At 41.9% G+C, this 23,093-nt stretch overlaps 1 protein-coding gene across 2 annotated transcripts; it reads right to left on the reverse strand.

The window, feature by feature from the left end:
* Positions 1-1,011: 1,011 nt before the first annotated feature.
* On the reverse strand, positions 1,012-13,532 carry LOC139566944 (membrane-spanning 4-domains subfamily A member 12-like). 2 transcript variants are annotated; one of them, XM_071388328.1, is made up of 7 exons: positions 13,364-13,532; positions 12,894-13,044; positions 12,369-12,479; positions 12,067-12,123; positions 9,091-9,261; positions 2,309-2,425; positions 1,012-1,453 (listed from the first exon to the last, which is right to left on the reverse strand). In XM_071388328.1, the coding sequence occupies exons 2-7, from the start codon at positions 13,017-13,019 to the stop codon at positions 1,394-1,396; spliced, it is 642 nt and encodes a 213-aa protein (XP_071244429.1). In that variant the 5' UTR covers positions 13,020-13,044; positions 13,364-13,532; the 3' UTR covers positions 1,012-1,393. The 2 variants fall into 2 exon arrangements, with proteins under 2 accessions (XP_071244429.1, XP_071244430.1); XM_071388329.1 differs by lacking the exon at positions 12,067-12,123 and having other exon boundaries at positions 13,364-13,503.
* Between the last annotated feature and the right edge of the window lie 9,561 nt (positions 13,533-23,093).

Here is a 23,093-nt window from a genome sequence, read left to right on the forward strand (position 1 = left end):
CTTCTCTTTCAAAAACGAGGACATTTCTAAGTGACCCCAAACTTTTGAACGGTAGTGTATATTTATTTATAAAGAGCTTTTAATATTTGTCCCTCATAAATAAAATCAAAGGTAGTAATGTAGTGAATAAGTATATAAGTAAATGTAAAGAGCGAGAAAGGAAAAATGGAGGATAGGAAGGGTGGATGGAAAAAGAGAGGGGTGGATTGTGTGTGGGAGGGAGAGTATGCAATGGAATGGGAGAGGGAGCCAGAGAGGAACAAAACAATGAGTTCATTTCTAGAATAATCTGCAGTCAGACTCCATCAAAGCAGTGAACGCTGCCGTTCCGGCTCAGCCACTCCACTACCCTGTAACCCTGTCTCCCTCCCTATACCCTATATAGTGCAGTACTTTTGACCAGTAGTGCACTATATAGGGAATAGGGTGCCATTTGGGCCACATCCCATGTCTCTGAGAGGAGAGACTGTGAGGGAACAGAACAGGAAGAGATGAGGGTGGTCAGGAGGTCGGCAGCTGGATGGCCCAGTTACAATGTGTGTTTGTTTCAAATGGATGGAGACGAGAGAGTGGATTCTCGCTGGCCTAGTGCCTAGAATGGGAGAAAAAGCTTTGATTCGAAAGATACCAGGAAGTGTACATGGGAGCCAACCAAAATGAAGTCAACTGTTCCATATGGTTTCATTCAGTTCCATCCATTCACAGGAGATTCCATCTGGCTCCCAGAGCAGATGCATGACCTGGTTACAGAAACACTTCCTGGAGAATCTTAAGAGGACATTTGATGACATTGCTGTCTAAACCTTCATGTTGTTCTATCATTCCTGTCCATGGGGTGTACTTGTACATCAAGCTGTCTCACGCTGCAGAAACAGGTGATAGGCTCCTGCCCTTATGGGCCGTTCTGGCTCGGACAAGGCTTATTTGTGTTCTAGAGAGAGACAACACTTTGTCCTGACTATCCAGAGAGGAGATGGATGTAATTTCACAAATGCATTTTGAAGAACAGTATTTTTGATATAAATGATTTTATTTCGGTAAAAATATACAAAACAAATGAGGAATCTGTGGAAAATGAAACCATTATTTAGCACTGCATTGTAGTAAAACACTACATACTAAGGTAGGCCGTCATTGTAAGTAAGAATTTTATATTGTAAATTAAATGAAGGTTACATTTTTTTAAATGTTTTAAATACTATGGAATCACATCCATATCAATTCCACAGCTTCATGTTACACATTCAAAGAAATAACAAAAAGCCACAATGGTAGAAACTTAAACAAACCATCTGTGCCGTGGACAAATCATTAATATCATAACAGGGGAATTGGTGGACATCTGTCTGTAGATGGGATTGGTCAGTTAAAGTCCTTCTGCAGTTGTTATTGGTCAGTTGAAGTCGGGAGCAGTGACCAGTATGGGAGTCGAGGGAACACCTTGATTGAGAGACTGGAAGAGAGAGAAGGAGAGAAAGAGGAAAGGAGAAAACAGGATAGATTAACTACTGTGAAGGAACATTTTATTGACTTCAGGTGTCCCTGGTGGTAATTTCCACGGCACTACTCCATTGCCTGCCCCGTGGCATCCTCTGTGTATTTACACAATCTTGTAAATATTTTATTTGTATGGAAACAAATCTCCAGAAATATGGGTGTTGTTTTTATCCCCTTCCATTTTGTTTGGATTCTTGTCTTGAAATATTATTCCTCATTGCCAGAGCTCTTGTTTTAAATATGGCAAGCATATGTTGTGATTATAAACAATAAACATATATTAATATAATTTTGACTAAACCTATCCGCAAATACATCCAAGTAAACAACTGAAAATATCCATTCCCACCACACCCTATGAATAATATGATCACGGTAATTAAGCAATAATACCCCAGATAATAACGAATATTACAGTGATAAACAAAATATTAAAGGAGAAGCGTTTTACAACTTGATGTTAGATGGTTCTAATCTGGAAAGTAGTCTATTGGCCAGGAGACACTGTAATCTACATGTACTCTACACACATACATACACATTGTCATGTTGTATTGTGGATTTTATATTGTACATTTGTAATAATAGAGTAATAATGTATTTTATGATTTCTTGTTTTATTTATGATGTAGGCTGTTGTATTTTACTGTGATGTAATTGTTTTAACCCTGTTTGGACCACAGGAAGAGTATCTGCTGAATGGGGATCCTAATAAATAATATATAATGTACATGGTAATCTTGTAATCTACAACTGTAAATTTAATGAAATACTGAAATTCCCCTTCAATGTATTTTCCTGTCTGTCTTACTGAGTATGGTCCGTAACGCCTCCTCTCCATGTACATGATGTAAGAGAGCGTTGAGGAGATGGTGATCTGGATGATGGTGAAGAGAAGGAGGGACGACTTTATTCCATAACTGAACATCTGAGGTAATGAAAGGAGAGAGGGGCGGGGGGAGAGCAAAAGTTAATCTGTCAGTCAAAGTCAAAGAATCAAAGTCATTTGGAAGAACATTTTTCACACATAGATTGTAATATTGCATTGTGATGAAACAGATCACTTGAATATGAGATTTATCATTTCAGATTAAATATAATTTTTCCATGAGTAATACTCATGATGCATTACAAACATGTTGGGGTAACAATATACAGTACCAGTCAAAAGTTTGGACACCTACACATTCAAGACTTTTTCTTTATTTTTACTATTTTCTCCATTGTAGAATAATAGTGAGGACATCAAAACTATGAAATAACACATATGCAGTGGTGTAAAGTACTTAAGTAAAAATACTTTTAAGTACTACTTAAGTAGTTTTTTGGGGGTATCTGTACTTTACTTTATATTTATATTTTTGACAACTATTACTTTAACTCCACTACATTCCTAAAGAAAATTATGTACTTTTTACTCCTTACATTTTCCCTGACACCCAAAAGTACTCGTTACATTTTGAATGTTTAGCAGGACAGGAAAATTGTCTAATTCACACACTTATCAAGAGAACATCCCTAGTCATCCCTACTGCCTCTGATCTGGCAGACTCACTAAAGACAAATGCTTTGTTTGTAAATTATGTCTGAGTGTTGAACTGTTGACCCTGGCTATCTGTACATTTTTTAAAAAACAAGAAAATCGTGTTGTCTGATTTGCTTAATATAAGACATTTTAAATGACTTTTACTCAAGTAGTATTTTACTGGGTGACTTTTACTTTTACAAGTATGACGATTGGGTACTTTTCCCACCACTGCACATATGGAATCATGTAGTAACCAAAAAAAGTGTTAAACAAATCTGTCATGGATGCCCCCCGGTACTGCTACTCATTCTGTTCACCAGTTCCGGAGGTCTACGTCACCGGCTTTCTAGGCTTCACTGAACGGGATTCATTATCATCGGACCCCGGACAGTCTTGTCTGATTACACACACCTGGTTCCCATTTCCCCTGATTAGTATGTTATATATGTGCCCTCTGTTCACTCTGTCTTTGTCGGTTATTGTTCCCATGTCCGTTGGTCGTGTGAGTACCTATGCGTTGGTGCATCTGTTATGCTACCTGCTTTTTATAGTGTATTACGGGTATCGTCCCATGTCGTTCAACGAGGTTTACCCTTTTGTTTGGGTACAGTCCAGTGTTTTGTATACGTGTTTGTTTTGGGTGTGTTAAAAAACCCTATTGTGTATTCCTGAGCCTGTCTCCAAATCCTTTATACCAGTGTGACAAAATCAAAATATATTTTATATTCTAGATTCTTTAAAGTAGCCACCCTTTGTCTTTATGACAGCTTTGCAAACTCTTGGCACTCTCTCAACCAGCTTCATGAGAAATGCTTTTCCAACCGTCTTGAAGGAGTTCCCACATATGCTGAGCACTTGTTGGCTGCTTTTCCTTCACTCTGCGGTCCAACTCATCCCAAACCATCTCAATTGGGTTGAGGTCGGGTGATTGTGGAGGCCAGGTCATCTGATGCAGCACTCCATCACTCTCCTTCTTGGTCAAATATTCCTTACACAGCCTGAAAGTGTGTTTTGGGTCATTGTCCTGTTGAAAAACAAATGATAGTCCCACTAAGCGCAAACCAGATGGGATGGCGTATCGCTGCAGATTCCTGCGTTAGCCATGCTGGTTAAGTGTGCCTTGAATTCTAAATAAATCACTGACAGTGTCTCCCGCAAAGCACCATCACACCTCCTCCTCCATGCTTCATGGTGGGAACCACACATGTGGAGATCATCTGTTCACCTACTCTGCATCTCACAAAGACACAACGGTTAAAACCAAAAATCTCAAATTTGGACTCATCAGACCAAAGGACAGATTTCAACCAGTATAATGTCCATTGCTTGTGTTCCTTGGCCCAAGCAAGTCTCTTCTTATTGGTGTCCTTTAGTAGTGGTTTCTTTGCAGCAATTCGAATCAAATCAAATTGTATTGGTCACAAACACATGTTTAGCAGATGTTATTGTGAGTAGCGAAAAGGTGTTTCTTGCTCTGACAGTACAGTAATATCTAACAATGTCACAACATATACCCAATACACACAAATCTAAGTAAAGGACTGGAATTATGAATATATAAATATATGGACGAGCAATGTCAGAGCGGTATAGACTAAGATACAGTATATACATATGAGATGAATAATGCAAAACATGTAAACATTAAAGTGACTAGTGTTCTATTTATTAAAGTGGCCAGTGATTCCAAGTCTATTTAGATAGGCAGCAGCCTCTAATGTGCTAGTGATGGCTATTTAACAGTCTGATGGCCTTGAGATAGAAGCTGTTTTTCAGTCTCTCGGTCCCAGCTTTGATGCACCTGTACTGACCTCGCCTTCTGTATGATAGTGGGGTGAACAGGTAGTGGCTCGGGTGGTTGCTGTCCTTGATTATCTTTCTGGCCTTTGCCGTACCAGGCGGTGATACAGCCCAACAGGATGCTCGTGTTTGTGAGGGTTTTAGGTGCCAAGCCAAATTTCTTCAGCCTCCTGAGGTTGAAGAGGCGCTGTTGCACCTTCTTCACCATACTGTCTATGTGGGTGGACCATTTCAGTTTGTCAGTGATGTTGTACGCAGAGGAACTTGAAGCTTTCCACCTTCTCCACTGCGATCCCGTCAATGTGGATAGGGGGGGGGGAGTACTTCCTCTGCTGTTTCCTGAAGTCCATGATCATCTCCTTTGTATTGTTGACGTTGAGTGAGTTTTTTTCCTGGTACCACACTCCCAGAGCCCTCACCACCTCCCTGTAGGCTGTCATTGTTGGTGATCAAGACTACTACTGTTGTGTCATCTGCAAACTTGATGATTGAGTTGACTGCGTGGCCATGCACGCCTCCATGGGTGAACGGAGTACAGGAGGGGGCTGAGCACGCACCCTTGTGGGGCCCCAGTATTGAGGATCCGCGAAGTAGAGGTGTTGTTTCCTACCTTCACCACCTGGGGGCGGCCCGTCAGGAAGTCCAGGACCCAGTTGCACAGGGCGGGGTTCAGACCCAGGGCCTCGAACTTAATGATGATGAGCTTGGAGGGTACTATGGTGTTGAATGGTGAGCTATAGTCAATGAACAGCATTCTTATGTAGGTATTCCTCTTGTCCAGATGGGATAGGGCAGTGTGCAATGCAATGGTGATTGCATCGTCTGTGGATCTATTGGTGTGGTAAACAAATTCAAGTGGGTCTAGGGTGACAGGTAAGGTAGAGGTGATATGATACTTGACTAGTCTCTCAAAGCACTTCTTGATGAAAGGAGTGAGTGCTAAAGGGCGATAGTCATTTAGTTCAGTTACCTTTGTGTCATGACGTTGGCCTGGGGGTAGGTTTTTGACAGTCATAAATACCTCTTTCCCCCTTTTTCCCTCTCCCTACTATACTGATGTGACATAAGAAAACCCCTTGGTTAACATAGAGATTCTGGGAACATCAGAAGTTGGGGGGAAATGAACTATATTCTGGTAATCCGACCAACTGAACATATGCGGTGGTACTTAAGGTATATTATATCAGTTCGGTTGCCCTCTGACACATTCTCATCAATGATAGAATGACATAAACTATACTGTGGAAAGTCTAAACATCAGAGGTATCGGATTCACATGGAATTGTTGTTTAATTCAAATGTTTGAATATGAAATTATTTGTGAAGAGATGAAATGTCATTTTAGCTTCCAAATGAGAGATTTGGGTTTTCATAAGTTTGGGCCTCTGCTCAACCAGTGGCCCGCCCCTGTGAAGAGACATGGGTTACAAACTTTTCAGACACACCCCTCTCCCTCCACTATATAAAGCCATTGACAAAAATATAACCTTCTGTTCCGAGGAGATGAGGGTGACAATCCCATGTCAGAATGGTTCAGATAATAACTACAGAACTAAGCCAACATCAGCATGAACTTTGGTTGTGAATGGTATGAACTTTGAACTCGTATTCACTACAGAAGTGATACCTCCTAGCCGTTGAGTTAGCAACAGCTGCTACAAACGCAGGTTAGGAAGGACAGTCAGAGTATCCCGTCTACTACACAACGATGTTACTACAACGTATCCAGTGACCACCAGAGACATTCTTCAAAGGACAGAGGACTCGGTTTGGCAACACGGTCTTCCATCTACCACCAACCTACTGAAGCGCAGCGCAGAGTAAGTATTTATTGCATTTTCCTTTTCCAAATGGGCGGTAATTTAGAATGCATAAGATACTGTATTTACGATAGCACAGCTTTGCCTCTGTTCCAGTCTCCCGCTCTTTCACTAAATCCCAGCCCCCTTTCCTTTGTGTAACAAGCTGTCATATCTGTTCCGCCCGCTAGGGACGTTTTCCTTTATGACGGCAATTTATAATCAAGTTATGATTTAATTGTGTATGTGTGATTCTGTGTGATTAGTTAGGTATTTAGTAAATAAATAATTAAACCCAATTTTGTATTGCTGATTCAACTTGTTAGCCAGGATTCTTGCAGATAACCAAGAATTTACAACTTTCAGAATATGAGACTGAAGAAAGATGACGATGTTGACTGCTATTGATGTAAAATATTGCTAAATCTTTAAGAGTTTATTCGGAAGATAACGGCTCTATAAATATTATTTTGTGGTGCCCGACTCTCTAGTTAATTACATGTACCCGATTAGCTCAATCAGGTGTTATTAATTACGGAGAAAGTATTTTATAGGATAGCATGTCATAGCAATTAATCTGGCATAGCCAAAGACACGACATTTGCTTTCTTGGGTACAGGAACAATGGGGGCCATTCTTGAACCATGTGGGTACAGCAGACTGGGATAGGGAGAGATTGAAAATGTCCGTAAACATGCTCTGAGGACGCGGCTAGGGATGCCGTCTGGGCCGGCAGCCTTGCGAGGGTTAACACGCTTAAATGAGGGAATAAGAGGGAATTACTACACTGTTTGTATACTGCCATATTCCCAGTTACCTTGCCATGGTTAAATGCGATGGTTCGTACTTTCAGTTTTGCGCGAATGCTACCATCTATCCAGGTTTCTGGTTAGGGGAGATTTTAATAGTCACAGTGGGTACAACATCTCCTATACACTTCCTGATAAACTCAGTCACCGTATCAGTATAATCGTCAATGTTATTATTGGAGTCTACCAGGGAACATGTCCCAGTCCGCGTGATCAAAACAATCTTGAAGCGTGGATTCCGATTGTTCAGACCAGCGTTGAATAGTTCTTAGCACGGGTAGCAGTGGTCAAGTGTTTTAGCAGCGTGAGTACTACAGTCAATGTGTTGATAGAACTTCGGCAGCCTTTCCTCAAATTTACTTTGTTAAAATCCCCAATCCCCAATAAAGTCCAGTGAAGTTCTTTGAGGGCCATCGTGGTATCGGCTTGAGGGTGGATATACACGGCTGTCACTATAACCGAAGAGAATTCTCTTGGGGGATAATACGGTCGGCATTTGATTGTGAGGTATTCTAGGTCGGGTGAACAAAAGGACTTCCTGTACGTTATCAACATCCCACCATGAGTCATTAATCATGAAACATACACCCCCGTCCTTCTTCTTCCCAGAGAGATATTTATTTCTGTCTGCGCGATGAACTGAGAACCCAACTGGCTGGACGTACTCAGACAGTTTATCCCAAGAGAGCCATGTTTTGTGAAACAGAGTATGTTACCATCCCTAATGTCTCTCTGGAAAGAAATCCTCGACCTAAGCTTGTCAACTTTATTATCCAGAGACTGAACATTAGCGAGTAATATACTCGGAAGCGGTGGGTGGTGTGCGCGCCTAGTCAATGAACAGCATTGGGCTAATAATGTAAGAAATAATACATAAAACAATTATAATACTGCAGAGTTTCCTAAGAGCTAGAAGCACGGCAGCCCTTTCTGTCGGCACCATTTTCACAGAGTGAAGTCCTGATTCACGCAGTCTCCTCTGAACGGTTGATGTTGAGATGTGTCTGTTACTTGAACTCTGTGATGCATTTATTTGGGCTGCAATCTGAGGTGCATTTAACTTTAATGAGCCTATCCTTTGCAGCAGAGGTAACTCTGGGTCTTCCTTTCCTGTGGCGGTCCTCATGAGAGCCAGTTTCATCATAGCGCTTGATGGTTTTTGCGACTGCACTTGAAGTAACTTTCAAAGTTCTTGAAATTTTCCGGATTGACTGACCTTCATGTCTTAAAGATGGACTATCGTTTCTCTTTGCTTATTTGAGCTGTTCTTGTCATGTACTTGGTCTTTTACCAAATAGGGTTACCTTCTGTATACCAACCCTACCTTGTCACAACACAACTGATTGGCTCAAATGCGTTAAGAAGGAAAGAAATTCCATAAATTAACTTTTAACAAAGAACACCTGTTAATTGAAATGCATTCCAGGTGACTACCTCATTAAGTTGGTTGAGAGAATGCTAAGTGTGCAAAGCTGTCATCAAGGCAAAGGGTGGCTACTTTGAAGAATCTCAAATATAAAGTATATTTAGATTTGTTGAACACTTTTTTGGTTACTACATGATTCCATATGTGTCATTTCATAGTGTTGATGTCTTCACTATTATTCTACAATGTGGCAACACACACACACAGACCAATGATGAAAGAGGTACTGACAGTGGCATAGTGCTGGTGGTCACATTCATACAACTGTATGTAGTGCGTTGCGGGGGCCAGGGAGTGGTTACATGGTGTCTCTGGATTGTTGTGGAGATCGATGAAGTAGAAGATGAGGGCCAGGAGAGAAACCAAAATGGCCACCAGTGTCACCACCATACACACACCCAGCTGGAGGGACGGAGGGAGAGAAAAATAGAGAGAGGGAGGAAGAGATAGGGGTGGGAGTCAGGGGCTAGACCTCAATTGACCATCATGTACATTTTTATAATGTAGTGTGTGTGTGTGTGTGTGTGTGTGTGTGTGTGTGTGTGTGTGTGTGTGTGTGTGTGACTACCTGTGATAAAGTGAAAATCTGAGGCCCGCACCCGACCCACAAATAAATAAATGTGCTGTAGGCTAGAGTCAGAGATGGTGGAATTTTCTTTTGACAGGGGGTGCAGGAATTTTTTTGTGCCTAATTTGGATATGTTTCTGCTTATAATTTTGGTAGGCTATTTGTGAGTCAACTTGTCTATAATTGGATACATGCAGCTTCTCTTCTGTCATTTATATGTAAATGAAATAAACCCTTGCTCACCAGAATCAGTTTGACCGGTTGTAAGGAAATTGAAAGCTGTGAATATGACCCAACATGTTTCTGATAAGATTTCATATTTATGTTTTATGTCAGCTTTTGTGGTTGAAATACTATCAGCTTTTATGACACTGATAGATCGCTGCTCTATAGACGGTCCCTAACTGTGCATTCACATTCTCTCAAGATTCTGAAATTAATCAATCATATTTCTCTACTTCCTGTTCCTGAGTCAAAATGTACATTTGGTGTATCATTTTACTGAAGAAATGCTTAATTCTGCAGGAGTTAATATTAAGACTACGTGAGAGGTTACAGACCTACAGTTAGTGTCCAGATTTCACTTTCTATTAAACCGATCTGAACAGTAGGCTACAGTTCCCTTGACGTGTCATAGGCCTATTTGAAGTCCCCATCTTGTGACTGTTGTATAGCACCTCACAATCATCACACATAACACAGCCGCACTGCTATCATCCTCTTTTACCACTTCACCAAATCTTTCCCAAACATTACTTTTCTGGCCCTCCCTTCTCTATATTTTCAACTCTATATTTTGCAGCTTTTCTTTTATTTAATTAAACTCCGCTATTGTCCTTTTTGCCTCAGTGGTTCGATGTGTGTTCCCAAAAACGTTTGGCGTGTAGGCTTTTTGGCGGGCGTAAAGTTAGGCCTTAAAGTTTAGGCTTTCGCAACTAATGCCAAAACATGAAAGCAAAACCTCAATGTAGTCTATAGGCCTATATATAAATTGCACAACAATGATACATTTATAGATTTTTAAAAGTATTCTTTTCTCTTTATTCAACCCGACTGCCACCTACCCGCCCTTCGTTTGCATAATATTTTTTCATTTGCATAATATTTCATAACTCTAAGCTAATGATTTATATATAAACACTAGATGACAGGGGGCGCTGTTTTGAAGACACAGTGCTTCCATCTTGGCACTCCAACACCGTTGTAAAAAAAATATTTTGGAAGCTATAGAAATGCATAAATATGTCTTATTGTCTTATTGTTAATCTAACTGCAGTTTCCATTTTACAGTAGCTATTACAGCGAAAGAAATACCATGCTATTGTTTGAGGATAGTGCACAACAACAAAATGCTTTTGTCATGGCAACTGGTTTGATACATTCCCCTCTGAAGGTAAGTAATATACTTACATTCAGTAATCTTGCTCTGATTTGGATTACTGAGGGTCCCAGAGATAAAATGTAGCGTAGTTTTGTTTGATAAAATCAATTTTCATATTCAAATGTAGGAAGTTGAGTTCTACAGTTTGACCCCCCTGCGGTCTCTGGCTCCACACCCACCCCGTCCAGCCATTCTGTAGGGAAGCTAATGATCCATCATGTATGACATTCCTGGGAGTGTGTAAACTTACATTTTTTATTACCATACCATTTTTTGTATGCTCTCTATAGTTGTGTAAGGTGATGTTAGGCTCCCGTGTGGCGCAGTGGTCTAAGGCATTGCATCTCAGTGCTAGAGGCGTCATTACAGTCCCTGGTTCGATTCTGGGCTGTATCACACCCGGAAGTGATCGGGAGTCCCATAGGGCGGCGCACAATTGGCCCAGTGTCGTCCGGGTTAGGGGTCATTGTAAAATAAGAATTTGTTCTTATACGACTTGCCTAGTTAAATAAAGTTTGAATGTACTTGAACATTTATAAATTAACCAATTCTGCACATTTGGTCAAACTCCTGGCAGACTTGATACAAAATATTGTGTAGTGATATAATTCTTCACTGGATCAGTCTGAAACTTTGCACACACACTGCTGCCATCTTGTCGACAAAATCTAAATTACACCTAGAATCCTACATCACTGTCTGGCCTTTCAATTGCGTTTCTAAAATGATGGTATTTTTGGGGGGGATGCATGTTTTCTTAATTTCTATTATATTTTACCAGATGTAATGTAATTCTCCTACATTAATTTCCCATTTCCACAAACTTCAAAGTGTTTCCTTTCAAATGGTATCAAGAATATGCATATCCTTGCTTCAGGTCCTGAGCTACAGGCAGTTGAAAAAAGGTTCCGATCCTTATGAGGTTTTAAACAAAAACCCAACAAAAATGCCATTAATTTCCCCCATAGGCTTTGTCCAATGAACCATGGCGGAGTTAGTGCCAACAAAAAGACGCCATTACTATTTATCTCTATGGAGGACTGCTTTTCTAAGAAGGCCAATATGGCCAACCTGTGGCTTCAAAGCCTCTCATTGGCCAATAAATGGCATCAGCATTCCAGAGTTTATATACATCATTGCCCTAAACCTGGACGCCCCGCAGATATAACCGTGGGGATTGCATGTGATGAGTCACCCAGCGCATCACTAGTGTGAGTGTGTGTACGCGAGCATGCCATGTGGTGGTATTCACACTCACCAATTTCATACTGCTCTGTTTCTCCATCACTATGGCAACGACTCCTGCTGCTATGAACTAGACACAGCAGATATAAACAACTCCCAATTGTCAATCAAATGTCATAACCGATGGTTAAAAGAATGAGTGGATTATCTGATAAAACAATAATGAAATTGGATGGCAACACTTTAAAAAACACCTGGTAATCACAATAACAAATTTGATAGAATAACTTATGTAACCACCCCAAAATGTAATTCACTATCATCCAAAAATCATTCAGTACAGGGAGTGAGTATGAGTGAAGGTTACTAGGTTACCGAGAGGCCGCTCCACCAGGGCACCCCAAAGGTCACGACCTCTGTGAACTCAGTGGAGAGGAGGGGGATGGAGTAGGACATCACCATCACGCCAATCATTACTTGGGACACCTGACACACACAGATAGATATATAGATAGACGAACATACACAATCACACACACAGATAGATATATAGATAGACGAACATACATAATCACACACACAGAGACTGATGCAAGCGTGCACACACACACAGGCCGGTTACCACTTTGTGGGACCTGCTGATGTAAAAAGGGTTTTATAATATGATTGACTTATTGACACAAACACATTAGGTTCCAGGCGTTCACCACAAACCAATGTCTGACAGTCTGACATCTTTGTAGAGACAGTAAATATAATGAGTCATGTACAAATACATATTTGATTCAAACATAATGTGAAGAGAAAAAAAACTGGACACTAAATGCAATAATAACCTCCCCCTATTGTAGCATCTCCATCTATAAAAAAGTAACATAGTCTTTGACATCAGACGCTCACCCCCAATGCCTTCGGCTCGCCTTTCTGGATGCTCTCGCGCAGAGCCTGCCGTCTGTCGGTCAGTTTATCTGCGTTGATGTCCGTCGTCACGCTCACTGACAGGTCCCTTGAGACCGACACAGCCATCGTCCCGCTCTGGAGTTCTTTGGCACTGGAGGTCAAGGAAAATGACAATACGCAATATGTGTTCAAATGTTAGGCTATCGACTTGACCAATATTTGTCATTAATGAAAAAAAATCACTCATTCAAAAAATCATGATTTTAGTTAATGTTTAAAACAAATCAGTTTGGCAATACAAGTGCGCATTTAAGTTGCTATTCCATGGTAAAATTAAATGGGATAGTTAGAAAGCGGGCTAAACAACCTACCTTTATTTAAAATATTATTAACTAGACAACAATAGTGAAACCTTCAGGGTGGACCGTTATACAATCTAAAAGCCTATTAGGATAATCGACGCATCTTACCTTTTCCTTTCAGATACAAAATCACTTTAGTTTGCCTAATTCCACAAACACAATTTCTTGTTGCCTAATTCACGAATAATAAAAATTGATTTCGCAACATAGCCAGTCCGAGACCGTTCCTTTAACTTTTTGTGTCTCCGCCCGTTCTTGGCACGAACGAAACCTGAGTAGGATTAGCTTACTTTCACTGGTGCGAAGCCTCCACCCCTAGCCCACTGTCACCCCCTCGTCTTGGGAGACAGTGACACAATAGTCAATATAAACATTCGTAGCAACCGTTTTATTGTGACAGCCTGGACCTACACGGTCATTTTGCAACAAAAAAGGGACCGTGAGCATACAACAGGGATGTTTTCATCAAGGTAAGTCATTTTTTTAAATAGCTGATGAATTTACGTAAATGGTGGATGAAGTTGCGCTGATCTTCAGGGGGAATCGACAGAATATGGCAGTTTAGCCCTATTGATGTGTAGGCAACAGAACAAGATTATTGAGAAATAAGAAAGGTAAATAGGCGTTATACATTTGTTCTTAACTGACTTGTATCTTTAAATAAAGGTTTAATAAAATGTAGGCAAATTAAATAAATAAAAAACAATCTTTCTATTATGGCGGATATTTGTGCATGGTGTTCTTCACAACCCCCCCCATGAACGTCATGTTGCGTCAATACAGTTCAGACCAGTCGGCTAGACCATGTTAATGTCGCGTAGTTCATTGCTATTTCCCCTGTTTTGTTTACTTTCCTCTCCCCTCTGCTCTTATTTCGTTTGCTTGGCCTGAACAAGCAAAACTTTCCCCACTTCGAATCCAGTTAAGCGCAGAGTGCATGCAGTGAGGTCTGTGTTTGAAGAGCGTTCTACGCTCTAGAATAATGTTTGGTGGTCTGGAAATTAAATGTTCCCATGCCCCCATCCATATCTTGATTTCATAGTAATACAATCTCCCTCCCCGCCCCTTCCCTCCCCAAGCGCACATCTGTTTTTCATCCAGAGGCAACGTTCCACTATATCCAATGGGGACTAGGCCTACTCTGACATGTGGTTTTCATTCTCTCTCGGACTCCCTCCCCCCCCCTCCCTGCCTCCTTCCCTCTCTCCTTCCTCTCCTTCCCTAGCTCTTCATTCTCTCTCCTTCTCTCTCCCCCTGTCTCAATCTCTCTGGCTCTCGCTCTCTCTTCCAGTCATTCACACCACTCATTAATTACCACAATCCAAATCAATGCTAGGTCAAATGCACCTAGCTCCTCTTGCAGTTTCAGCTCAGATTCCAAGAACACAGGATGAGATGTTACTATCCTTTGTGCAAGCACTTCCAAGAGTTCATGAACAGTGAGACTGGTTAAATTTGGGGAGCGCATCGTCAGTAGTGTACCTTTGGTTCCTAGGGTGTTTCGGCCTTTCACACTATACACCCTCCCCAAAGGCGGCCAGCGACAGGGTGATCAATCCTACGCTTGCGTCCCATTCCCAATTAGTCATAGGAGTTGCCTTGTTGTTGATAGCCAACATCCCATGGGACTATGCATGGCAGGAGCGTCTTCCTCCCTGAGTCAAGCATTGTTGACCGCATACCTCCTGGCCCTCTCACTTCGGGGCCCAGCTGGGGTCTTTCCTCTTCATCCAGAGCCATTGACTGCTGCCTTCTGCCGCCTCTGATACAGCTTTGATTGCCGAACGCTGGCTCTGGCCCTTAATTCCCAGGTCTCTAAGCAGTCTGGTTGTAGATGTTGCCACAAAACCTCTGCAGCCCACCTCCACTGGTCGGACTTCTGTGTTCCAGCCATGATGCCGTGCTTCGGCAGCTAGATCGGCATAGCGCAGATTCTTTCGCTCATAAGCCTCATCTACTGAGTCCTCCCAGTGTACTGTGAGCTCAATGATGAAGACCTTCTTGAGCGAACGGGACAAGAGCACCATGTCAGGTCTTAGGGTGGTGGTTGCGATCTCCGGAGGAAACACAAGTTGCCGCCCAATGTCAGCTAGCATTTTCCAGTCGCGGGCCAAGCGTAGCTGGTCTCGCTCTAATGGTGTAGAGCCGCTCTTCGGTGGTTTAGCCCCTTCGCGGACAAAGGTCGTCCGTAAGGGGTGTGATGCTGCTGGGGGTGGTAGGGAGTTGGTGGCAGCTCGCTTGTCCTCCAGGGCGGACGCAAGGTTTTTAAGGACTTGGTTGTGACGCCAAGTGTAGCGTCCTTGGGTGAGTCTTGTTTTACACCCTGTGAGAATGTGCCTGAGGTTGGCTGGCATGGAACAGAGGGCACAGTTCGGATCTTCACCATACCATTGGTGAAGATTAACTGGTGTTGGAAGGACGTCATATGTTGCTCTGATGGAAAAGCTCAACCGCCTCGCTTCCATGGCCCACAGATCCTTCCAGCTGATCTTCCTCTTCTCCACACTGTCCCATCGAGTCCACTGTCCCTGTTTGGCAAGAGAGACTGCCTTGGCTCACCTTGCAGCCTCCTCCTGATGGCGTACTTCCTGCACTACCATCTTCCGCCGCTCTGGTGCAGTGGCCTTACTCCAAGCAGCACGGCTAGTTAGCCCAAGGCCTCCTCTCCCTTGCTGAACATGACCCACAATGTCAGCATGTCTGAGGGCTGCTGTTGCCTCCTGGACTGCTTTTCCTGGCCTCCATTTGCGCCCAGTTGCCAAGGTCGGCGCGTTGTTGCTCACCACTGGGTCTCGAGATTCATTCAGTGTCATCTGGAGCCTGGTTTTTGCACACTTGAATTCCTCTGTTAGACTGGTGAGGGGCAGCTTGAGGACACCATCTCCATAGAGGCCTATGGTGGTAAGGCATCGTGGAACTCCGAGCCACTTCTTTAAGTAGCCTGTGACTCCTCTTTCCATCTTCTCCACTGTTGAGATTGGAACCTCATACACTGCTAGGGGCCACAACACCCGGGGTAGGAGACCAAACTGCAGACACCAGTTTGCTCAACATAAACATGCACATGCTTAAAGGGATACTTCGGGATTTTGGCAAACACTCTGGTGAAGTAGATAAATGTATGGTACAAACAGTTAAAAGACATACCCAATCCTCTAAACCCTCAAATTAAGTGGACACTTTCGATGACGTGGACACTTTCGATGACGTGTATCATGACGTCTGATGAGTATACACTTGCAGGGCAAGGGGCGAGGGAGGAAGGAAGGAAATAAAAATTGCTGTATTATTAATGAATATGATTGATTTGTTTAGGATTCCTGGCAATGTAAATAGTTTGTATGTATGCTTGTTTGTATGTGACTATTCCTCTTTTGTTTGTGTATATTTGTTAATAAAAAAAAAGAGGGAGGAAGGAATGATTTTTAAATGGACCACCCTTGGCCGGAAATTTGTCACTTGTTCATCCAGTGTTGGCAACTTAGCGACTTTGTCGCTATATTTAGCGAGTATTCAGACCCCTCTAGCGACACATTTTCAAAAAATCAACTAGCGACAAATCTAGCGACTTTTTCTGGTGTTATTGGAGACTTTTGGAGACTTCTTCTTACTCTGCTCAACGAGCAGCGGGTGCTGCCGTGGGCCCCACCCCGTCCCAAAAACTCACATGCGGCCCAGTCCTCGCGCAGCAGTCCCTCCCAGCTGCAGTCAGAGCAGGAGATGTTCACCCCTCCGAGTCCAGACTGCAAATGAATCGCGCATGCGGGAAGCCGCCGCTGGCTGATCACGCCCTGGCTTACATACAGGGCGGGATGTAAATGTAAAATGTTCTTTGTCTAAAATAAATCACTGCATTTGACTCACACAGCCTCAGTCACTTACTCACCTTGTCCACTGTGTGTGTGCCTCTCTGTGACATAAGCTAAATATCTAGCTAGATATTCATGTCTCAGTCTAAACTGTACACTCAAAAATACAGAAAGGAGTGGGAATCAAACCCTGAATTCAAAGGCTGGTTGAAGCCGTTGTATTGGAGATGATACACGGGCATACTGCCTGTATTGTAAGGCTGATTTCTATGTCAAACTTAGTGATGTAAAAAAAAAACACGACAACTCAAAAACATACTCAAAAGGCAAAGCCTTATAACAGTTCCAGCCAAAACAAGCTGCCATTTATGGTTAAAAAATTTACTCTGCAATAAAGGCTGAGGTCACCATGGCATTAGCTATCGCTGAACACTGTTCCATGCTGGCATGTGATCACATTGGCGAAGCATGTAGAGCTGCTTTCTCAGACTCCACTGCTGCTACCCAATTCAAAATGCACAGGACAAAATGCACAGAAATGATTAATGGTGTTCTAGCACCATACTTTCTGAAAAAGTTGGTCGCAGATGTGGGTGACCAGCGTTTCAGCCTCCTCCTCGATGAGTTCACGGATGTAAGTGTTTCTAAGTACCTGGGGGTTGTGATAAGGTACTTTAGTGACACCAAGCAGACAATTGTATCAACATTTATGGGGTTTGTTGAGTTGGAGGGAGGAGATGCTAAATCTATAGCCCGTGCTGTTGTGGCTTTCCTTGAGAAGTGTTGTCTTAAAAAAGAGAAACTCCTGGGGATAGGGACTGACAATGCCTCTGTTATGACGGGGATTAACAATGGGGTCCATAAAGTGCTGAAGGAGGAGTATGGCCACAATTATCTGGTTCTTATTCGCTGTGTGTGCCACTCTCTGCAGCTTGCTGTAAGTCATGCTTCCAATGACACCATCCCCCGTAGTGTGGAGTACTTGGTACGAGAGACTTATAACTGGTTTTCAGTGTCTCCAAAGCGCAGGGAGGCCTACAAGGCCATATATGAGACCAACTGTGGAGAGAAACCTTTACAGATAACCAAGGTGTGTGCCACCCGTTGGCTCTCCATTGAACCCGCGGTTTCACGCATTTTGGACCAGTGGGAGGAGCTTAGGCTGCATTTCGCAGTCACCAAGTCCAGTGAACACTGCTACATGGCTGAGGTTTTATACTCCATGTACAGTGATCCTCAAAACATATTGTATCTGACTTTTTTGAAGTCAGTGCTGGGTGAGGTACAGTTGGCCATCAAGGCTTTTGAGGGAGAGCAAGTAGATCCTCTTAAGCTACTTGACAGCTTGGTTAGCCTGATCAAGTCTGTGAGCAGCAGGGTACTGAATCCACTGGCAAATGTTGATGTACTCAAAGGGCCAATAGATGGATACATCAGTCCCAAACTGTACCGTGGTTACCTTTTTGAGTCAAAGGCAGCTGAGCTCCACCTTGCGCCTGAGGATATATGAGCCCTGGAGAAATAGAAAAAAATAGCCAAGCTCCTTGGCTACTCCCCTGCAGAGATAGACAAGATTGTCCAGCAATGGCGTGCCATCCATCTTAGTAAATGGAATGATAAAAAAAAACACTGGGCTTCTGGAGTGAGATTTTGAAGTTCAGGGATGCAGCTGATATCAACCCGTTTCAAGAACTTGCCATGGCTGCTGTGTCTGTGTTGTCCTTGCCACACTCGAATGCTGAAGTCGAGAAAGTATTCAGCCAGATGAGTGTGGTAAAAAGCAAACTTAGAAATGGGATGTCCTTGCAGACCCTTAACTCCATCCTGTACATTCGATATGGACTGAAGCTGTCTGGTGAGGCTTGCTATGAGCACCAGCTGCCTGATAATGTTTTGCAGCTTTTTGGCACATCAGCTGCTTACTCATTTAAGTCAGCTCCCTCAGTTGCTGAACCTGCCATAGAGAGCCTTGACCAAAATGACGATGACCCACTCTTTCTGTGAGCCAGCACAGCCTGTGTGTGTGTGGAGGGGGGTCTGGGGAAAAAAACAATTAACCTGAATTAGGGCCAGACTAGTTACCATAATTTTCTCACATTGCCATTGACAGTTTTTTCTATTGTCTCTTTTTGGTCCATTTAGATTGTTAATGTAGATTGTGTCATAAAAACATTTAATAAAAAAATAAGTAACTCCGCCAGAGTGTCTCTTTTGGGTCAATTTTTCCGGTCCCGAGCCAGGATAAAGGAGGGTTGGAATTGTGACATAAAAAAAACAAGAATCGACAGAAGAAAGTTCATTTGTAGTTCTAAACATATTTAGGGTGTTTTTTACTCACTTTTTGTCTCTCCTACGATGTTATTCCTCTCTCCTACAGCGTCCGTCACAATTACATGCACATGGCCAATTATGCAAATTAGGTGATGATGTCATTTAGCGACTTCTAGCGACTTTTAGGACAGCCAATAGCTACTTTCCTTACTGAGGAGTTGGCAACACTGTGTTCATCCCGCAATGATTGTGTTTTCAGACACCGGTAGCTTGGGGGCGCTTCAAATGCACTACAGTCAATTATGAGTGCATGTTTACTTATATTAAATATATAATTATTAATATGCGCCTACTGTATGATAGCTAGCAAATGAATTAACTAACTAACGTTAGCCTGCCTAGCTGGAACTTCTGAAGAAGGAAAATGTTTTATTTCTATAATTTCCAAAAGATAACCAAGATAACGAGACGTGTTTGTGCCGTCATGTGCATTAGTAGCACAATTTCAAATGTATTTGCATTCATTTTTTACTTACACTTGTATGTTGACTTCTCCATTGATGTTGTTTAAGTTTTCACTGACTTTTCTTAGCGGATGTACAATCGTTGTGAATTGAATTATGGGGAGTTTCCCCGGAGTGAACATAATTGTACACTCGCAAACTCGACTAAAAAGCGAGGGCTGAGGGGCTTACGTTGCAAACTTCCCTTGCTTGGCTAATCGTTTGGACCGCCCTCCAAGATGGCGACGGGGATTCCCCCAAGGGCATAAGGTGAGGGTAGGTGGATGAGGGTGTGTCTTTTTTATGAGTTTGAACCGCTGGCAAAGGTACTCATTGCCAAAATCCAGAAGTATCCATTTCATAAGCAGAGTTCATATATCATGCTGGAAAGCATAGAACTCTGTGAATCATCAGTCAAACCTTTGAACCCAAAATTGCAAACATGCGTTCTGCTGTTTGTCTGCGTTCCAGTGCCTGTGATTACATTTTGTGTTTGTATTGGTTACATTTTGTGGTTGATTCTGATAAGCATGTCTCCTCTCTGTCAGGACCCGGTGCGAGAAACAGTCACTAATAATGGGCAGAACCCAGAAGATGAGGCAGACACAGCAGTACTAGAGATGGTGGTTTAATAAAAAATAGATATCTTCCAAAATACAAAGAAAATCCACAAAGTGGTAAAAACAGCAAGGGAAAAAACAAACCTCAAAAGACCAATCCAAAAATACACGAGAACAAAACCAGAGAACCTCTGGAAAATCCAACAAGAGAAAAAATGATCACAAAGGCTGGGGCTGGGTGCTAACATACAAACACTGAGCAAGGAACTGAGGAACACACAGGGTTTAAATACTAACAAGGGAATGACTTACAGGTGCAAACAATAATTAGGGCAAGAAAAACAAAAGGTACAAAAAAGGTGCAAGGGGGACATCTAGTGAACAAAACCTGAACAGTCCTGGCCAAAACCTGACACTCTCCTTTCTCTTCCTCTCGTTTCTCTTTCCTCTCCTCTCTCCTGGACCAAACTCTTTCATTCAGGATGATGTCACCCACTGAGTCAGGAACAGATGTTCCTAAACTACATCGCCTTTTCATCAAGTTTGACCCAGAGGTTGTAGCGGTAAGAGAATTGAATGAGTAATGTGCATCAATTGAATGATTACTAAACACTCATACATATAGGTAGTCAATACATCTACCAGACTGCTCTCTCTCTCCTTGTTGTACCATTCAATTTGTCTTAAGAGTGGAATTCGTATATCTATCGTGTCACCATGCATCAGACATCACTTGCTCCATGGAGTACGCACTTGCTCACTTCCCCTCACTTAAAAGCATTGGACTGGTGAAAGCAAGGGCTAGAAGGACCGATTGTCCTCATCATACATTTTGCACTAGTAATTTCTTATGATCAAGACTGAATGGAACTGGGAGAAGGCTAGAATCGGACCACAGAGCTTAGTTTTGTAATCACCCCAGTTCCTTTAGATGCAGTTCTCTCTTTTCTCCACCAGGTGGTGTCGATACTCCTGGGTCTATTCCAGGTGCTGTTGGCTGTGCCTCTGTACTACATGGACGTTGGCTTACCCAAACTACAACTCATGCTCCCTTTATTTATTGGCTTCCTGGTAAGATCCTAATTTGATAAAGTCATAAATATCTTTGTTTCTGTCACAGGAGGCTGCTGAGGGGAGGACAGCTCATAATAAAATAAAATAAAATGTTTTTTGTCACATACACATGGTTAGCAGATGTTAATGCGAGTGTAGCGAAATGCTTGTGCTTCTAGTTCCGACAATGCAGTAATAACCAACAAGTAATCTAACCTAACAATTCCACAACTACTACCTTATACACACAAGTGTAAAGGGATAAAGAATATGTATATAAAGATATATGAATGAGTGATGGTACAGAACGGCATAGGCAAGATCAGTAGATGGTATAGAGTACAGTATATACATATGAGATGGGTAATGTAGGGTATGTAAACATAAAGTGGCATAGTTTAAAGTGGCTAGTGATACATGTATTACATAAAGATGGCAAGATGCAGTAGATGATATAGAGTACAGTATATACATATACATATGAGATGAGTAATGTAGGGTATGTAAACATTATATTAAGTGGCATTGTAATAATGGCTGGAAGAGAGTGAATGGAATGGCATCAAAGACATGGAAACCATGTTTTATTTTTCTCTACTTTTTTCCCTTACCATACCATCCCTACCCTAATTGGAGTAAACTAATGGACAACAATATGTTTACTGCTACTTACAGCTATTTTGCTCACATCTACGGTACCTGTAGTTAAGAAATTATACATATATTTCACCCGCAGCGACCAATCTACCACTCATTCTGATCTTAACTCCAACCCTCCGATATCCACAGATTTACGCATCTTTCCCAGTATAATGCTATTTCCTTTTGCAATACATCCCTCCATTTTACTATGATGTCTTACGAGGGTCCTGAACCTAACTATCTCTAACATTTCTATGGATATTGCCCTAAAAATAAATACTTTACTCGAGTATAATGATATTTCCCATTGACTGCATGTTTTTTCAGATCCCCTAATAATACAAATAAGTTTGCAGGTCCATCTGAACCCTGATATTATAACATAACAACCATTCCTGGACCAGAAAATATATTCTATTGATTCTGTTTCCTCGTGGCAGAGTCTGCACAAGACTGACTGTTCAATGCCCCATATACTGTATTAAGCATTATTTTTATTGCAAGTATTTATATAATAGCTTAAATTGAAGCGAAGGGATTGATGTGTCATTTGTGGATTTATTTAACTAGACAATACATTGAGCTCCAAAAGTATTGGGACAGTGACACATTTTTTGTTGTTTTGTCTCTGTACTCCAGCACTTTGGATTAGAAGTGACACAGTGACGATGACGTTAAATTGGAGACTGTCAGCTTTCATTTGAAGGGTGTTTTCATTCATATCGGGTGAACCGTTTAGAAGTTACAGCACTATTTGTACATAGTCCCCCCATTTAGGGGACCAAAAGTATTGGGACAAATTCACTTACAGTACCTATCAAAAGTTTGGACACACCTACTCATTCCAGGGTTTTTCTTTATTTTTACTATTTTATACATTGTACACTGCTCAAAAAAATAAAGGGAACACTTAAACAACACAATGTAACTCCAAGTCAATCACACTTCTGTAAAATCAAACTGTCCACTTAGGAAGCAACACTGGAATAGACAAAAGGTG

The sequence above is a fragment of the Salvelinus alpinus genome, chromosome 39 (assembly GCF_045679555.1).
Source record: "Salvelinus alpinus chromosome 39, SLU_Salpinus.1, whole genome shotgun sequence".
Taxonomy (NCBI): domain Eukaryota; kingdom Metazoa; phylum Chordata; class Actinopteri; order Salmoniformes; family Salmonidae; genus Salvelinus; species Salvelinus alpinus.

What these genes read in the sequence shown, in the direction of transcription:
- LOC139566944 (XM_071388328.1), bottom strand. Translation starts at nt 13,019, where the DNA reads ATGGCTGTGTCGGTCTCAAGGGACCTGTCAGTGAGCGTGACGACGGAC. An exon ending in CCTGGTGGAGCGGCCTCTCG is followed by an intron (nt 12,124 to 12,368) that starts GTAACCTAGTAA and finishes TGCTGTGTCTAG; the next exon opens with TTCATAGCAGCAGGAGTCGT. An exon ending in GGCGTTACGGACCATACTCA is followed by an intron (nt 1,454 to 2,308) that starts GTAAGACAGACA and finishes TCTCTCTTCCAG; the next exon opens with TCTCTCAATCAAGGTGTTCC.